At 37.3% G+C, this 18,355-nt stretch overlaps 2 protein-coding genes across 9 annotated transcripts; one reads left to right on the top strand and one right to left on the bottom strand.

Moving 5' to 3' along the window:
- Nucleotides 1-987: 987 nt before the first annotated feature.
- Nucleotides 988-7,807, bottom strand: LOC141604680 (WD repeat-containing protein ATCSA-1-like). The gene is made up of 9 exons (XM_074423132.1): nucleotides 7,472-7,807; nucleotides 5,645-5,905; nucleotides 5,391-5,550; nucleotides 4,221-4,399; nucleotides 3,410-3,653; nucleotides 2,938-3,092; nucleotides 2,764-2,853; nucleotides 1,761-1,832; nucleotides 988-1,320 (listed from the first exon to the last, which is right to left on the bottom strand). The coding sequence occupies exons 1-9, from the start codon at nucleotides 7,622-7,624 to the stop codon at nucleotides 1,261-1,263; spliced, it is 1,374 nt and encodes a 457-aa protein (XP_074279233.1). The 5' UTR covers nucleotides 7,625-7,807; the 3' UTR covers nucleotides 988-1,260.
- Nucleotides 7,808-10,890: 3,083 nt separating this feature from the next.
- Nucleotides 10,891-16,087, top strand: LOC141604676 (protein NPGR1). Of its 8 annotated transcripts, none has more exons than XM_074423123.1 (6): nucleotides 10,891-11,244; nucleotides 11,987-12,232; nucleotides 12,489-12,747; nucleotides 13,187-14,397; nucleotides 15,097-15,244; nucleotides 15,610-16,087. In XM_074423123.1, exons 2-6 carry the CDS (start codon nucleotides 12,005-12,007, stop codon nucleotides 15,918-15,920), a joined length of 2,157 nt encoding a protein of 718 aa, XP_074279224.1. In that variant the 5' UTR covers nucleotides 10,891-11,244; nucleotides 11,987-12,004; the 3' UTR covers nucleotides 15,921-16,087. The 8 variants fall into 8 exon arrangements, with proteins under 8 accessions (XP_074279224.1, XP_074279223.1, XP_074279225.1 ...); XM_074423122.1 differs by having other exon boundaries at nucleotides 11,984-12,232; XM_074423124.1 differs by lacking the exon at nucleotides 10,891-11,244 and adding an exon at nucleotides 11,258-11,340 and having other exon boundaries at nucleotides 11,984-12,232.
- Nucleotides 16,088-18,355: the final 2,268 nt, after the last annotated feature.

Raw genomic sequence — 18,355 nt, 5'->3', positions numbered from 1 at the left:
AAGTCATGTTTACCCAAATTCATTGTATATAACGAAACTCAATAAAAAAGGAATAAATATAATTAGATGAATTCCCTACAAAAATAATAAGTTGCATAATAATGCTAATTTTGGTGAATTATCATTGTCAAGAAAATGACGTACCATAGTCACTAAGAGCAAACTCATACTTAGTGACTTTACTCTTACGTAGGAACCAAAGGACATGAACGAAGTAGAGATTATTAGTGTGGAAAATTGGAGTTTAATTGCTACAAGTAAACGTGTTTTGGGATATCATTAACAATTGTAAATGTAAACATCCAAGCCAGCCAGTTCTCTCCTCACTCTCACCATCAGCTTCGCCGACCAATTCTCACATAACCACCGCCCACCGGTTGCACCGACCATATTTAGAATCTAAGAGCGACTTATACAACAGTACTCCGACACTTGATGTCTCCCCCGGCCACCTTCACTGGCATTTTCTATATGTCGAGCTAGGAGCTCAATTACTGGACTGAAGTGAGTCGAGGTTTTGAGTTTGTATGAGTCGTTTTAGTGGAGACGAAGTTGTGGGTTGGTCAAGGTTATCGGAGTAGCAACTGTCATAGGTTGGTTCCGCACTCTCAGTGAGCATGGACATGGTTACCTCCTAGCGTGTCCCGCTTAGTGAATGAATTGGTCATTGAGGGTGAAAAGCCACCCAGCGGCGTGAAACACGGGAGTATAGAGATATCAATTCGATGATCACCAAGAAATTAAGACCACTTTGTCTAAATTTACAGCTTAGTTCTACATTTTAATAGCACGCTTAGCTAACTTAGTCCTTAACCCGATTGTCAAAAAAAAAAAAAAAAAAAAAAATAAAAAAAAAAATAAAAAAAAATTACAACTTAGTTTCCAATGTCACTGTTTTTCCATTGCCAAAAATGCAATGGCTTGAGCAAGTCCGATCCTACTGACAAAAAAAAAAAAAAAAAAAAAAAAAAAAAAAAAAAAGAAATCCCCAAGCGCGATAATATTTGCGATATATATGTTGTACGACTGTACATATGTATGTTATATCACAATTGTTTGGTTATTCCCCTACTGTATTTAAAGTTTAAACAAACAGAACAACAAATAACAAAAAAAAAAAAAACCTAACTTAGGAAACTAATATTAACAATGCGATATATAAGTGTCGCGTAGCTCATAATCTTGGTAGCCTCCTCGATGAAGTAGCCAGTTTTAAGTACTAAAGCACAGAAACGTGTAACAGCACAGACCTCTAGGGCGCTAATCACTCCAGTTATCCTCGTCTTTAAGAGGGAACTTTCCTTTCGTGTTCCTCTCATCCTGCAGTCAGAATGCAATTTAAGTACACTACAGAAAATGCAGAAAGATAAGGGTAATTTAGTCACTTGCAGGCAATTCTAATGGAAGAGTATGTTTCGTCCTTGGATTTATGGGGACGAGATTAAAAGCTCGCTTTTTAGGAAGGGGAGGGAGTGGAAGGGAGTTAGGGTAAAAGGGGTAACGGAAGTTGTCTCTATCCCTTTCCTTCCCCTCTCCTTTACCCTTCAAATCTCTTAGGACCTCAAAGTGCCTGTCAATGGCAAGGCAAAGGGTACCGGATGTCTATGTACCCAACCTTGCCAGTTTGTTACAATAAAACACTGCAAAATAGTCTGCGCTTCAAAAACACTACTTTAAAATGTCCTAGTCCGAAACACACTTACTGACCTATATTGTTTTGTTTTATTAGAACAAAATGGAAAACACAGTCACAGAATTACCGGTTCATCAGGACTTGAATTGGGCGGAGACCAGACAAGAATCTGCCTATCATTGCCACCCGTGTACAGCTCCTAAAAATAACGCGAGTGAGGTAGTCAAGTTTCGATAGAAGAACAAGAAGAATAAAACTCCCTTCATTTTTTCCGTTTAGCCCCTTTTTCATTTACGAAAGAAAAATTGAGAAGTGGGCTAAATAGAAAAAATGGAAGGACTAGTAACAACATAGAATTACACAAATACACAATATAGCTGACTTAATTCTGGGCTGAGGCCCGCAAGGGTGGAGTCTAGTGGTTAAAACTTGGGTGAAATTCCCAGGAGACTCAGGTTCAAGCCTCCCCAAGAGCAAAATCTTGTGGAGCACTCTTGGCCTGAGTCCATGCCTAATAGACTTCGAGTCTGTCACCCTCGGGTGGCTTACCTGATATACGTGGTTTGCAGGCTATCACGTACACCCGAGGGTTTACCCAGTGCGCGCCGAAGGTAGCGGCTGCGGGTTCCCTCGTCACCAAAAAAAAAAAAAAAAAAAACTGGGCTGAGATCTCATATTTTCACGTCTTCCACATTGGTTAATGGCTATGCCAACAAACCCAGAGCAGCAGAAATCAAAAGACCGGTTAAAGGGAAGGTAACTAATTGAGGTGAAATGCACCACATACTATAATTAGACAGCCATTACCGACAAGTAGCTCAACTAGAACTCATGTGGCATCAAAACGATTCATAACTGCAGAGAAGCATCAGTTCAGTTCGACTACAAGCTAATTTGCCGTCCATAATATGGATCAAAAGAGCAAATTTTTATACTGAGACTATATTATTGCACCAGAAATCTATGTTACTCGGATTCAGCTACAAGAGTCAGACAGGATATGATGTCGAGTGTCACATCTATTTTATCCGAAAGTTTCACTTTTCGATCTAAAACAAAGTGTTGAGGCGTCATATCGGACACAGAACATGCTGCTAGAGTGAAGTGTTCAAAGTAAAATAATGACATACCTGATCTTGTGCAGCGAACCAGCAACAATTGACACACTCATAGTGGCCACGAAATGTATAAGATGTCTGACCAGACCAAAGATCAAATGCCTGACAATAGACGATAAAAATGTAAATATGACAGATATTTTTGGCCTCAATGAATAGTTACAACGGTAAATTAGAAAACTTTACTTTGACAGAAGTCATGCATGGGGCAAAAACAAGTGATGCGTCCTGCGCAACAGCCAACTGTATCCCTTTACTGTTTTGCAGACGAGCAGTTTCAAAGTTCACAAGAGTGTTGCAACCAGATTCAATATCCCACAATCTTAATCTAGAATCTGAACCTGTACTTTCAAACAAACGAAAAAAGTATCAGCGAAGATTATACAATCAACAGACCACCAAAACAATAAATGGTCAGAGGTTATAATGTGATAGTTACAAGTTAAATTTAAGGCCTAGATTATCTGCCAAGGATTTAAAAGCCAAATCACGTTGAGATATAAGGATAACTAATAATCAAGAGTATAAGGTTTAAGTAATAAGAGAAGATGGATAAAGAGTTTACACTAAAATGCAGGCTTCACGATACAAAAGCTGTAAGCTATTAATGATTTATTTAACAAAAATATTCAAAATATTATATAAAAAATTAAACAACCTGCACTCAAAAGATGCATGCCATCTTCAGTTGTTTTTAGACCTGTTACCGCTCCATAATGTGCAGTAGCACGATCTTTACTAGACATCATTCCAGGATGGAGCCTTTGCTTCACATAACCCTTTTGTTGGGAGCCCGTTTTAGACATAGCTGAAACCTTTGTACCATTTTCAGATACAAGTTTCTTCTGATGTCCCCTACTATTTGCAGATGAACTCTGCCCAGGGTCCCTTGACATTGCCCCCTAAAGAGACAGGATGGAATTTAATTAAATTATTAAATTAATTATCAAAAATAAAACTAAACATGATTGACAATCAACAATATTCCGCATTAAAAAGGAACAACATATCGAACTTTTTCAAATAACATGCTATAACACAAAGGAACAAATAATATCCTACTAACTATGAATTTCACTAAGCACAAAGCAGTAATTCTCGAGTTATATTGGACGTGCAGAGAGCTAGAATGGGTCAAAGGAGGAAAAAGCCCCAACATTCCCACTGAAAGCTGTAACATAAAATGCTAACTGGCAACACATTCATCAGCTACTTTGAAAATTCTACGAAGACAAGCAGATGTTTCTAGGGTGTGCTTATTATTGTCTCCAGATGGAACAATAATGATCAGTTGATCTTCAACAAGCTGTAAACTTAAATGACTATACTATCATCCAAAAGCAATAGCCAAATATGGCCACTACCCCTCTCCTCGGTCTTTGTGCCAAAAGCAAAGACAAACACATGACCAGGACAAAGGGAGTACAAAGGTACAAAGAAACAATAGCAAGCAGATGCATAAATGGCACCTTATTTGTAGTTGAACGCTGTAAAAGTGGCGGCCGTCTGCCAAGTTGAGACTTGGACTGATCTAAAACAAGGAAACACCCAGCCCGTCTAATATCCCAAAAACGTATTGCACCATCGCAGCCTCCAGTCATCAAAACCCACTCATTTGATGTAGACCACTCTACCGTCATTACACCATCTACCATAGCGAAAATGACAAATGTGAATGATAGCTGTTCATGTAATTATATACCCTTGGGCCTTGGCTATAACTATTAACGAGCAATAAGGCAAATATAGTGGTAGCAAACTAGCAATAGCAACAAAACCTTGAACCCAATTTGATTTGAGGAACAAAAAGAAGCAAGTGGTGTAAGAAAATAATATCATAATCAAAAGTCATGATGCACATCAACCCTGACATTTGTTGGTAACATCAGATATTCAGATATATACTACGATCTAACACCGTGTGTAAACAAAAATGGAATCTACTACAACATGCATGACATCATAGCTACACAAGATATTATTGGATTTACAGTTTGTAACAATGGAAACTGCGGCAACTTGCAAAACCGACATATAAAAAGATATCCTGCTCGCGATGTTTTTTATTTCGTACGGTTAAGTTGTTCTGCGACAGAAAATGTTTGTCTGTAAGCACAGTTTCAGTATCCCAAAAAGCCATTATACATACCATTTAATCAACTTAGAACATACAATAGTCTTCAAGCAATAAGAAGTGAAATGCTTACTTAAAGAGTTAAAATGCTACTCTATATTTCATAGACCTTGGACAATACATGGCAGACAGTGCTATTAGATCACTTCTGCACGGATGGGTCAAACTGTTAACGTCTAACTTACCCCAGAAGAAGCAACTTTTGTTCAACAATGATGAGCAATAAGACATAATGTTTTGAACCTTACAAACAATAGGAAACTATGTAGGGATAAGCTTAAAATAGTCATTTTGTTAAGAGTCTCGATTGTTGGATACTTGTTTTCACTAATAAATCGGCAAGTCAACTCAAGATAGTTTAGCTGCTATTTCTCTTCTTTTATTCCAAAATAACCATGTATTGTGAGACTTCTATATTCAATGTGAGCAGTGAAAACCCCCTCGGAGCTTCTTGTCCGACAACCACCTTAAATTTTTTATCAAGATTCTAAAGTTGTCAACATACCACGATGGCCAGACAATGTATGAGCGAAAGCCCCTGATGCAATATCACAAAGACGAACTTGAACATCTTCAGTGCCAGCAGCTATTAGCATATGAGTGGTAGCAACAGCAGACATAGCCGTCTTATACACTTTTCCAGGCATCTTAAAGTTCATAACCACCTGTAGAATCACTGCTTAAATTAGTAACTTTCGGTGATTTTTCAAGTATAATAAAGTCAAAGTTCTATCTGTGAATCACTCATTTAATGTTCACCTGTGTTGAGTTCGTATCCCAGACGTTGATGTGATGATCATATGAACCAGTAATAAATAATCCAGTATCAATTGGATACCAAGTTGCTGAAGATATGGCATATTTGTGACCCTGTTCATGTTGTTTATCAATGAGGAAGATGCACTTGTGCTTTGCTAGAAGGCCACCACCCTCAAACTCTGAGGGGCGTTGAACATCAAAAACAGCGGCAGATGCATCAGATGCAGCAGAAAGCAAATATCGTCCCTCTGTCAAATCAACCTGATTTTCTGATCAAAAAATGTGATGCAAGAGAACTCTTATTAAGGATAGATCAGCACAGTGACATACAAGCTCTGCTCGAAGAATTAGAAAAAACAGGCAGATCATTTTATGGACCACGGGATTTTCCAACTATTGACATTTTGTCCACAGCCACATAACATTCAAATTGTTTCCATTTCCAGTGGAGCTAAAGACACGCTATTGTTTCAGTCTGGATTATGACGGAATAAAGCAAAATGACTCAATCATCTTTTTATTGTCAAATAGCAGTCATATGATGCAATTCTCATCCGAAAACAACAGCTGTATCGTACAGCAGCGGTAAGGTTGTGTACATCCGACACCCCTTTACCCATTAATTTGAGAAAGCCATACTACTACCAACTTAAGTCCTCTTATCTTCTATGTTTACTTTTCAACACCACCATGCTCGGGACTTAAGTCCTCATAGTCATATTTCCTATGTTTACTTATCAATATCACCATGGTCAGGAAGAGCAAAAAAGTCGGTGAAATACTGACTCGCTGATATATCAGTTACACGAAATCCCTAATCCCAGAAATTTCGAAGCCAAGAACCAAATAACATTCATATCCCGACAAATTTCCTAACCCTACTCTGCACATCACTAATCCTCAATTCTCCTTTCCCAGCTCAAATTCAAGCACCAAATTACTACGGTAACGCAATTACTTCACTATCTTCTAATTGACGAATCTTATACAAACTCAAATATGGCTCTAATTAAACACCACCAAATTACTCCTACAATTGGACAGCTCAACTAAAGCCAACACGATAATGGGATCAATCAATGACACTCCATATCAACTCTGCAATAGATGATAAACAACAATTTCAAATGCAAATCTTCCAACTTTTCAGCTAATTTGGCAAATAAAGCACAGTTACAGCAATTACAAGCATCCTATAACCCCATAAAAACAACATTACCCCAGTGCTTCAATTACTCCCGCAAATTGCATGATCAAACCAGGAACCCTAATCATCAGGGACCCTAATCAATTAAAAATATTGCCTTTTTTTTTCTTTTTGCAGTGAGGTAAGTTATTGTATTACTAGTTCGCCCCCTTATAACTACCCAAGTCCGGATTACATCAATGTTAGCTCACTGAAAATTATCGTCTTTTCAAAATATCGTCTTATTGCATTACTAGTTCGCCCCTTATAATTTACGATCGATGTCCTCAGTGAAATTTATTACTCTATTGCATCACTAGTTCGCCCCCTTATAATTTAAGGAGAAAATACCGTCTTATTGCATTAGTAGTTCGCCCCCTTATAATTCGCCCCCTTATAATTCACGATCGATGTCTCGACTACTCAATGTTAGCTCACTAAAATATATTTACTTTTTTAAAAAATTACTCTATTGCATTACTAGTTCGCCCCCTTATAACTATATCCCAGTATATTATTACTCTTATCGCATTACTAGTTCGCCCCCTTATAATTTACGATCGATATCTAACCCCTAACTTCAAATCCCGACTCCGTAAAAGAAAAAAGAAAACAAACAAAAAAGGATAAAAGAAAGGGACCTGGAGAGAATTGACAGCACCGCGATGAGGAGAGACGAACTCTTTAAAGTTAGAAAGTTGAAGAGATGAAATACGTCGAGAATTAAAGCGTCGGGAAAATGAATTAGGTCGTTGTTTGCCTTGTTCTCTACTTGCTATTTCTTTCCACGACATTTCCGGCGCATCTTCTTCCTTTTTTGAGTTGATTATTACTCTCTTTGTGACGGTTTGGCTGGTGATTAATGGTTATTATTGTGTTTATCGACGTTTGTTGATAATAATGATTTGGAATATGATTTGATTGATTTCGAGAGAGCGATGGAAATTGTAAACATCCGTATTTGAATCGGGATAAGATGGGAGTTATTTGGGTCGGATTTTTTCAAATCGGGTTTTATTATGGATTTTATCTGAAATGGATGGATGGTATTTAAGTGGTTGTGGACCGAGTCAAATAATTATCATTGATTATTAAGAAATGCACATAAAGGGTAATTTGTATGAAATTTTTTATTTTTTTTGAGTGTAAAGTAAGCTGCAAAAACGATTTTAATGTTAATCGGGTTTATACCAAGGTCGTGAGTACCATATCTCTGACATTGCTAATTAAGCTAGTTGGCATACGCAATTTATAGGTAAATTTTGGTTACCGTGATAAAAAAAAATTATGGCGTAGTTTTATCTCATCTGAGCAGTAGAAAAGTCATTTGTTGCAACGTAAATAAATGTATCATTATTATCATGTTTATTGTCAATTATAGTCATGTTTATGCATATCATTTAATCATTTAATTTTATATGGAGTAAAAATATTCATTTAAGAGTCATTTAGTTCAGTATCATGAATTGATTTGGTTGTAATGTAAACCTCATACTTGTATAAAATTGTTTGGATTTATTGTTACACACATTAATTAATGTGAGTGAAGTAAAAACTTGTAGAACGAAGTTTGGAAACTTGTGGTGACTATAAGGTATGAGATATTAAGGGGAATTGAGTTGATTTAAAATCCACCGAAAAGCCAACTTCATTCAAAAACGCCAACCGACGAATAACTCAACTTCATTTCCATCAATCTTAAGACATTCGACATTCCCGTAATTTCCTTATGAAAATAGCTTTAAATGCCTCTTTGATCTCCCTTATGTACTCGACTACTCGTATATGAGGTGACTTTTAAAATTTGGTCGTATATTGTTCTTATTTCTATATTTTCACGTTTTACATATCCTAGTTCCAACTCCTCGCAATGGATTACATAACTAAAGGAATGTTGTGTGATATAATGCTACCGAAGCCCTACCCAACTTGGGATTAAGTTGTATCTAGGTTGTGCAAATATTGTCCACCTTGACCCAATCCCTGAAAGATTTACTTTTAAGCTCCTTTCTAAACTGCTTCGCTTTATTAAAGTTGATAAACATTTATAAATTTTATTCTTTCATCTTTACATCACCAATATGAGATATAAGCTTGCCCCCTAACCAGACTGATCTGTCTCTAACATCCCCCGACCAGTGGTGGAGCTAGGGCCCCCGACGCTTGAAATTTTCAAAAAATTTAATTAATTTTTTCGGACTTTTTCGCGTGTATCTTATATTATTATTCATTCGCTCCCGCTGAAAATTTTCGCCCCCTAAACTCAAATCCTGGCTCCGCCACCGCCCGATCCAACTTTTTCTCTACCATGGTCCATGACAATGTCAAAAGGTCCAATCCACTTTGAAACGGTCCCAAAAATTTCTAAGCAAAAAAAGTTCCTTTTATCTTCAAAAGTATATAAGTGTGGGGGGTCACTTCAACTGCCCATACAAGCATGTCATCTTCAACATTTAAAATCAATGTTAATGTGTGCCTGCAAGGTTATGATTTTAGGTCTTTAATATGTTCTAGAGTAATATTCAATTAATGAAAATTAAGAATGTAAAATAAATAATGTATGTGTGTTCCTCATAAGCCAACCATATACTACTATGAAAATTCAAACCTAACCCCATCAAAAATAACCAATGGATTATGAGAGCTAAAATATTGGTCATCAAATCTACAAATGACAAATGGACCATTCGGATTAGTCGAAATAGTCCGATTCGAGCTATCTTGGATTCCCGAGTACAAGTATATTAGTTCCGGTTGAGTTGGGTCATATTTGAATAACAAAAAAAAAAAAATTAAATACAAATCAAGTCCTAGTGACATTATAATTGTTCATGTCTTATACTCCGTATCTCATAATAAGACGAGGCATATAAGCCAATTTGTTATTCATTAAACTATAATATTGCAGAAGAGGAACAAACAAAATTAATGTAAATGTCAAAGAAATCTTACTTAAGACGAGTAAAATAAAAAAGGATGAGACTGTTAACTTGGCCACGAGTCAGGTTAAGGTCGGGTCGGGCTCAGAATATCAAGCCCTGTACCAGTTAGAGCAACTCCAGTGGCAAGCTACAAGACCTTGTAGCTTTTGCCTTCTTCCATCTTTTTTCCAAGCTACAAAGCTTTCAAGCTACGTTACACTCCAATGACAAACTACATTATATTGTAGCTTAAAATACCACATAACAATAAATAATTTAATTAAATTTTCTTATTATTTTTTAATTACCTATTTTATTCATTTTAAGTTTCAAGCTACGTAGCTTGATAAAGCTACACCTGCTTACAAGCGGGTATATATTTTTGTACTCCAATGGTGAGCATACTGCATGAAAATTAACAATAATTGCAAGCAGATCCCTAAAAGCAACCATTGGAATTGCTCTTAGGAGTCGTTTGGTTCATGAAGGCATTAGATTTTCCTAGGAAATGCTAATTCATAGGAATTAAGTTCCTACATTGAATTCATGTGATTTGAGAAAACTTGTTTGGTTATCAATGTAGGAATCTAATTCCACCGGAACTTTCAATTACCTAGGGGGGGTTAGGTAAGTCAATTCCCCCATTATGTAGGCATTGGAAGTTCCTAGGAAGTTAGAATTCCTCCATTTTACAAAAAATATGTCAACCAAACAAGTCTTGATTTTTCAATTCATGGGATTTCCCAATGCCTACGTTTTATCGAGGCAACCAAACGACTCCTTAGTCTCATATTGCGTGCGGGGTCAAGTTGGCTCAAGTTTGGCCCTAACCGCGGCCGACTATTTATTACTATGATATTATTTTAAAAATGGTTTTGGCGGATTAGGCTTCATTTAGGGGACCTGAGCCAGATCCGGTAAGAGAAGAGTGTAAAAACTTAGCACGACATTCAAGTCAGGTTGGCCGTGCTAGCCACCTTTTGATAAAACAAACATAATGCCTAGGAAATAACCAAACTTATCAAATCTATTTAAGTTAAGTTAGGGTTATGCTCAATCCGTTTTAATGTTCCATTGAATATATCCGTTTTAAAATGAGACTATCCGGATATAAATATTTCACGAAAGTTAAGACAGCACAGACTGTCTTTGAAGTTTGAACCCTACAACAGCAAATGCTGTGCAACCCACTGATAACAAAATTTAGTAAACATAACAGTACAAAAGTTGGAAAACAAACAGACAAAAGTCTCTCTATTCAACTCAGATCTCTATGAACTATCAATCAAATATAACACCTTTCTTAATTTTACATTCTGGGTTGTTTTAATTTTTTATTCTTTAATCATTTTGTACAAAATTTTAAATTTTTTGAAAAAAAAATAACCCAGAAACAAAAACAAAAGCTCTGAAGATTCTTTTGGTGGAGTTGCTTTCATGGTTGTAATATCAGAAAAGAAAGAATCCCACTATTAATTTGCTGTTTTTTAGTGGTATGTTACATTTTCTTTTCTTGTGTTTAAGTTTGTAGACGGTTTCGAATGATGATTCATGTTAGTCGACCCCAACCCGACTTTTTTTGAACTAAGGTTCTGTTGTTCTTTTTTTTTTTTTTTTTTGTGAACAGGATTGTTTATTGTTTTTGTTACCCTTTTTGTCTATATGTTTTCTTGTGGGTTCAGTTTTGTTTTTGTGGAATTTTTGCAGCATTTTTTTGGGTATGTACTTGTGTTATTTTGGATTTATTTGCTTTTATTCTTTAATCTTGTATGTTCTTCTTGTTGTTGTTGTATCTAATTTTATGCATTCAACTGTATGTTTTCAAATTGTGAAAAAATGTAGCTTGAAATTTAGTATGGAATAGTAGTATTTTTAGCTGTTTACATCCGACCCCCTTATCCCGCAATTTGCAGGAGCCCTTTAGGCACTCGGGTAATGTTGTTGTTGTTGTTGTTGTCTGTTTACAATCCGACCACCCTTATCCCGCAATTTGCAGGAGCCCTTTAGGCGCTCGGGTAATGTTGTTGTTGTTGTCTGTTTACAATCCGACCACCTTTATCCCACAATTTGCGGGAGCCCTTCAGGCACTCGGGTAATGTTGTTGTTGTTGTCGCTATTGTTATATACTCCGTAAGATCTAATTGCCATGAGCTAGATATGTTTCTTGTTAATTTGTCGGATTGATAATTTGATGAATGGGTGTAAATGTCGGAATGTTTGTACAAATTACAGTAGGAGGCAAGTAGAAGAAGAATGTTGTGTGCTTGCTCAGGGGAGCAGTTCAAGTATGAAGAGCCGGCCACTCGATCATCAGAGTCGTTGTCAACACGGGATTTCTCAGTGAGTGGCCTGTCGTCAAGGACCGGGGATTTGAAGAGCGTTTCCTCAAGGACTGCTGGAGATTTAGGGTCAAAATATGAGGATGCTCATGTAGATGAAGTTGAATCCACGTTGAAGGAAGCTCTTTCATTAAATTATGAGGTACATTGTCAAATTAAGTTGCTGTCTGTTCCTAATTTTGATTTGTCTGACTGGTTCCGCTATATGTTACTCCGTATTAATTAATTATAGTGTTAATTAGACCATAATACTTAACTGTGGTTAGTATATTAGATTATTTTTGTACAGCTTGCAGGTTGGGATGTCATGAATGTTGGATCATTTTTGTTAAATTTTCCGATTTGTTTAATCACCTGAAAGAAGAAGTCGTTAAATTTGTGCGACCGTGATTTCTCAGGAAGCTAGGGCTTTACTTGGTAGGATAGAGTATCAGAAAGGAAACTTTGATGCTGCCCTTCAGCTATTCCATGGGATTGACATTAAAGTGTTAGCTCCAAGAATGATAAGTGCTATTTCAGAACGTACCCGGCAAAGAAAACCGCGTTCTAAGGGTGATCATTCTCTTGCTGGTGTAATGTCTTGGCATTCTGTCAGCCTTCTGCTTGAAGCTATTTTACTTAAGGCTAAGGTCTTGGAGGAACTTGGGCAGATCACAGGTAATTAAGCTTTCTTTGATGCTGTAGTATGTTATTTCAAGGTTACCTAACATGGTGCGAGAACTGCGAGTGGTAGTAACTAGTAAGAATAGCTATCTACAGAGACATTCTTTTCAATGTCATTGTGTTTGAACCACTTTTGACTTTTAAGACGTACAGAATTTGTGTGATAGCCTGTGTTACCCCGACTCTCTGACAAGGGTGTGGTGTCTGACACGTGTCGAGTGTCAGATACGGCTATTTTGTGCAAATTTTTCAATTTTTTGGTCTAAAGTGAAGTGTTAGTATCGTGCCGGACACGCGACACGGCAGCTAAGTGAAGTGTCGGAGTAACGATGACTTTAGCCATTAATAAAACTATCGGAAAACGAGTATCCTTTACGTAGTTGAAGCAGAAGTAAGCGAGTGGACTAAAATGGTATTATGATTTATATTTCAGAAGCTGCAAAAGAGTGCAAAATCATCTTAGACACAGTCGAATCAGCTTTACCGAATGGAATGCCTACAAGAGTTCAGGACAACAGGATGCAAGAGATGTTCCACAAGGCACTGGAGCTCCTTCCTGAGCTCTGGAAGAAATCAGGGTCTCCGGAACAGGCTATTGTGGCGTATAGACGTGCGCTCGTGAAGCCCTGGAACTTGCACCCTCACAGATTAGCTCGGGTCCAGAAAGACTTAGCTTCTCTATTGCTATATGGAGGGGTTGAAGTGGGCCTTCCTCCTCAGCTACAAATCTGGGGTCCAACTACCCCTAGGAATAATCTCGAGGAAGCGCTTCTTTTGCTATCTATACTCGTTAGAAAGGCAGTAAGCAAGGAAATTGAATTTGACCAGGATATTATGGACCATCTTTCTTTTGGACTCTCGATGTGTGGTGGGTTAGAGTTTCTTGCTCTACATATAGAGCAAGCCCTTCCAGGTATCTATAACCGAGTCGAGAGATGGTACATTCTTGCACTTTGTTATAGTGCTGCTGGGCATAATGAGGTGGCTTTAGGTCTAGTGAGAAAGATTGTCGGACCATCTGAGTCGAAGCACAAAACCCATATCCCGTCTCTATTGTTAGGAGCAAAATTATGTGCGGATAACAAAAAACATGCACAAGAAGGGTTAGGTTATTGTCGGAAAATCATACAACTCGGTGGTTATGGAAACAAGCAAATCATGGCTCAGGGCCATAAGTTTCTCGGTATTTGCTACTCAAATGCTGCCAGAGCGTCTATCCCGAGCTGGGAGAGGGAAATATATCAAAAGGAGTCATTGAACGCGTTAAATAATGCCGCTTTAGTAGAACAGGCGGACCCCTCTTTGATTTTCAGCCTGGGATTAGAAAATGCAGCTCAAAGGAATCTTGATGCCGGTTTTAGGTATACCAAGATGTATTCCAATATGGTAGCGGGGAGCTCCTCTAAAGCGTGGAAGCTATTGGCTCTAATAGCTTCTGCCCAAAAGCAGTTTGAAGACGCGGAAGAGTTAGTTGATATTGCGCTGGATGAAACAACCGGTATGGATCAACTCCAACTCCTGCGGTTAAAATCAACCATTCAAATTGCTAGGGAAAATCCGAAGCAAGCTATAGAAAACTACGCTCTTATCTTAGCACAGATTCAAGCAGCAAAGAAACACCTAACGAGTCACTTTGTTCAGCAGGTATTGATACATTCCGATACCCGTCTCATGCTTTATACATACAGTTGAAAATTCTAAACAGAAAGTAACCTGACTTACGTTAATTCTATCCTTCGCTTTTGAGGCCATACCTGTGTAATAGTGTCCAACTATCCAACATGACACTCTTGGGCTCTTGGCTATGCACGAGAATGAAGCATATAGTATGATTTTGATGTTTTCGGCCTCTTGTCTCAAAAACCTCTTTATTTTAACATTTTAAAACTCGATCCATTTTATACCTATAGTTAAATTTTTGATTTGAAAATGTGTATACCTATACTCTCATTTTTAGGATAGAGCCCCCGTATATTTAGACCTAATGTCCTGATGGGTCCGACGTGTGGATATGTACTGGTGTTAGGTCTTTCGTTAGGGCGCTAGGCTTCTTGTTGTAAAATGCTTTTGACTACCAAAAACTATAGAACTTGAAGTTGGCAGGCATCTACTTCTCCAAATTTCGTCTGCAGGTATCTGATTAGGTCTTGCCGTCTTGGCGTTGTTCGTTGTGGGTTAGAATTTGTTCTGAACATTGTCATTGCTATAATTAACCTCATTGTCATTACCCATATGCCTTTATGAGTTCTTACATCCGAGAAGCCTATTTACCGATTGTGTGTCTAGACCTATATACATATTTCTCCTTCAACAGAAACTGAAACTGTATATTTCCCCTGGTAGGCAAGGGATATTAAACATTTGGAGACGGAAGTTTGGCAAGATTTGTCCGGCTTATACACAAAGCTCGAGTCATGGAATGATTCACAAATTTGTGTGGAAAAAGCAAAGTCAATCGATCTTTATAACCCTCAAACTTGGCATTCTGAAGGTAATAGCTCGAATTTTAGCTCTTTTTTTATCATGTCAAGCTCATGTTTTTTCAGTTTCAGAAAACCGTTTCTAACACAAATAAAAACAACCTCGTTGATAATCACAAATTCTTGTTTCAGACGGACACTTTTCGTCTTATTTTTCAGACGGGCATATGTGGCCATTTTATAGTTAAATGTACTTATGGTAACTGGTTTTTCAATAGTGGTCACATTTAACTGTAAAATGGTTATAAAATCCCGTCTTATTATTTGAGACCAAAATGGTCCGTCTGAAGCAAGACGCACTAGTTGATACGAGTAATATATTATCATGAGGCCGCCTCATATGAGAATTTGTGCTAATTTTTCCTTCTGAATGTAGGTATGTTATTGAAGGCTCGCGGTTTACACAATAAAGCTCTTTCTGCCTTCTCGGTGTCACTGTCAATTGATCCTGATCACATCCCTAGCTTAGTTTCTACTGCCGAGGTATTCATGGAACTCGGTGGCTCATCTCTTCCAATAGCGAAAAGTTTTTTCATGAATGCCCTACAGTCAGACCCGACGAATCACAAAGCATGGTCGAATCTTGGATTAATCTTAAAAAAGGAAGGCTTAATATCACAGGCTGCAGACTGTTTTCAAGCTGCAGTTGAATTGGAATCCACAGCACCAGTTCAACCAATTCTATAGTACCTTCTGTTTTCGCCTACGTGTAGCTACTGTTTCAGATAAATCACTGTTAGGGTCACCTGTATTTTGTAAACAGTCCATCTAAATTAATAAAATCTTCTTGTATCAATCTAAATTTTGTGATGAACCCAAAAAGGCATATATTTAATTAATGTGGTTATGTTCTTGTGCATTGGAGAATAACCAAATACCCGTCTTAAGCCTTAAGACGGGTGTATCCGGCATAAGCTTAAGACCTGTGTATCCGTCTTAAGCTCAAGACAGGTTGTGTTACAAAGACGGAGATGAAGGTCTTTCTAACACAAATTATCAGTTTATATGTAGAGCCAATCAGAAAGTTACATCCATCAATAGGAGAATTTGACAACACAAGCAGTTGCGGAGCCAGGATTTGAGGTTAGCGGGGGCGAAAAATTTTAACGGGCGCGAACAAGTAAGGTTATAAGACAAACTCGGAAAAAAATCGAAATTTAAACTAAAACTTGCGAGATTTTCATTTTCCATCGGGGGCGAGCGCCCCTACTAGCCCCCCCTAAATCCGCCACTGAACACAAGGTTCAGCTGGAACGCAGGGTTCGACTGGGATCCTACATCCTTGACTCGAGATGTCGAACTGGTGGATATGCAACACCTGAATAACCTGACCCGAATGATCCAAGCCGAATAACCTGACCTGACACCCGAACTAAGGAGTGAGGACCCAAGATTGATCCATAACCTGAATTGACCGATTAATATGACTCGACCTAAATGTTTATTGTGACATAGTCCATTATCTCTAAATAACTTGATATAGCATACCCGAAAAAGACCCTAATTGAAATGATCCGAACTAACCCAATCCGAACTGACCCGAGTAGCAACCGAACTGATTGACCCGTTTGCCAAATCTAGGTAGAGTGAAGAAGACTTATGGGTGAATGAAAATGTTGGAGAGGATACAAGAAGTGGAAATTAATAAATAAGGATGGGGTGCCTTAATTGAATGGAACACTTCATATGCGTACAATCTTGTGACAAAAATTCAAACTTCAATTATTTCCATGCAATGTACAAGAGGAGACCATTGTTAAAATGTTTACGTTTTCTCTTTAAACATGTCTTTGTTTATTATATATCAGAAAAAGTGTGTACAAAATTTATGTGTAAGTGGAAATAGTAGAAGAGGGAAAGCAAATGAAAAATTCAGAAGTTTATTTAATACTATTAATCATATGTACTGTAGTAATTGTACTACACTTTGTATGGAGGAAAAACATAAAAAATTATTAAGACGGAGGAGAATAAATAATTGGTGTTTTTTTTTCCGTTAGTTGGAAGATAATATACGACATATATTCAACCAAATGAATTAATCAATAGAAATTGAACTGAATTAAGCTTAAATGACATTGCTAAAATAACAATAAACGAGTGTACAACATAAATAAAATAGTTCAAACTTTTAAAAGAATACTAAAGCTGGTCATGAGTCATCCCGTCTATTAAACCCGACTTATTCCGACCTAGCAACCAACAAGCATCCACGCGACCAAGTTCAATTACCTTTTACGTTTTCTTTTCGAATGCGTTGGCTACCTTACAAGTTACTCCATGCATTAAAGACTTTGATTCGGCCTTCTTTTTGAGCCACATAATTGACTTTTACAAGTCACCAAAAAGAAAAATAAACAATACGTAATTGACTAATTACATATAGATTTTATTATTTTAAAGGACGGTAAGTGATTAGTAATACCAACTCAATTTATTTAAATAAAAACTTATACACTCATCCGATAAAGTACTCTCAGCAGATGGTGCATGTTCTGAGATACCTTTTCAGTTTTCAGTCATAATTTTTTTTTGCTAAATGTGAGAGTCAAGCCATAAGACTAATATTCAAACAATTAGTCTCAGTATAGACGAATATATCCGTCAAAAGTAAAAGACGGGTCAAATATGCTTAAAATGGTGACATTTTTGGTTCCCACCATACAACTTGTTGCTTGTCTTATGCTTGAAGTGGACGAATATTTAGCCCGTCTATAACTATAGACGGATATCTCCCGTCTATAATGAGAATTTGTGATTAAAACATCGATTTCATATCTAAAATATAGTAACCATATATTGTAATCAATTTCATAACAATCATATTATTACGAAATACTAAATCAATGTCACTCACAATATTACATCCAAATATATAAAATATAGTCGGGTGACAGATGCGGGTGAACCTCCATCGATCCGTATCCGATCCATTATCCCAAAATTAATGAGAGACCTGAGCTGAGCTGATCCGAACCGAATCAACCCGACCTAATTAACCGATTTAACAGGTATACTCTACCCGATCCGTATTCCGATCCATTGCCATTCCTAAAGGTAGAACATTAAAGTTTCAAAATTAGTTGGGAAACTTGACTACTACTACAACTAGAGTGGGCACA

Source organism: Silene latifolia, chromosome 10 (genome assembly GCF_048544455.1).
Source record: "Silene latifolia isolate original U9 population chromosome 10, ASM4854445v1, whole genome shotgun sequence".
Taxonomy (NCBI): Eukaryota; Viridiplantae; Streptophyta; class Magnoliopsida; order Caryophyllales; family Caryophyllaceae; genus Silene; species Silene latifolia.
The sequence above is the reverse complement of the archived record's forward strand: the minus strand, read 5'-3'. Positions and strand labels throughout refer to the sequence as shown.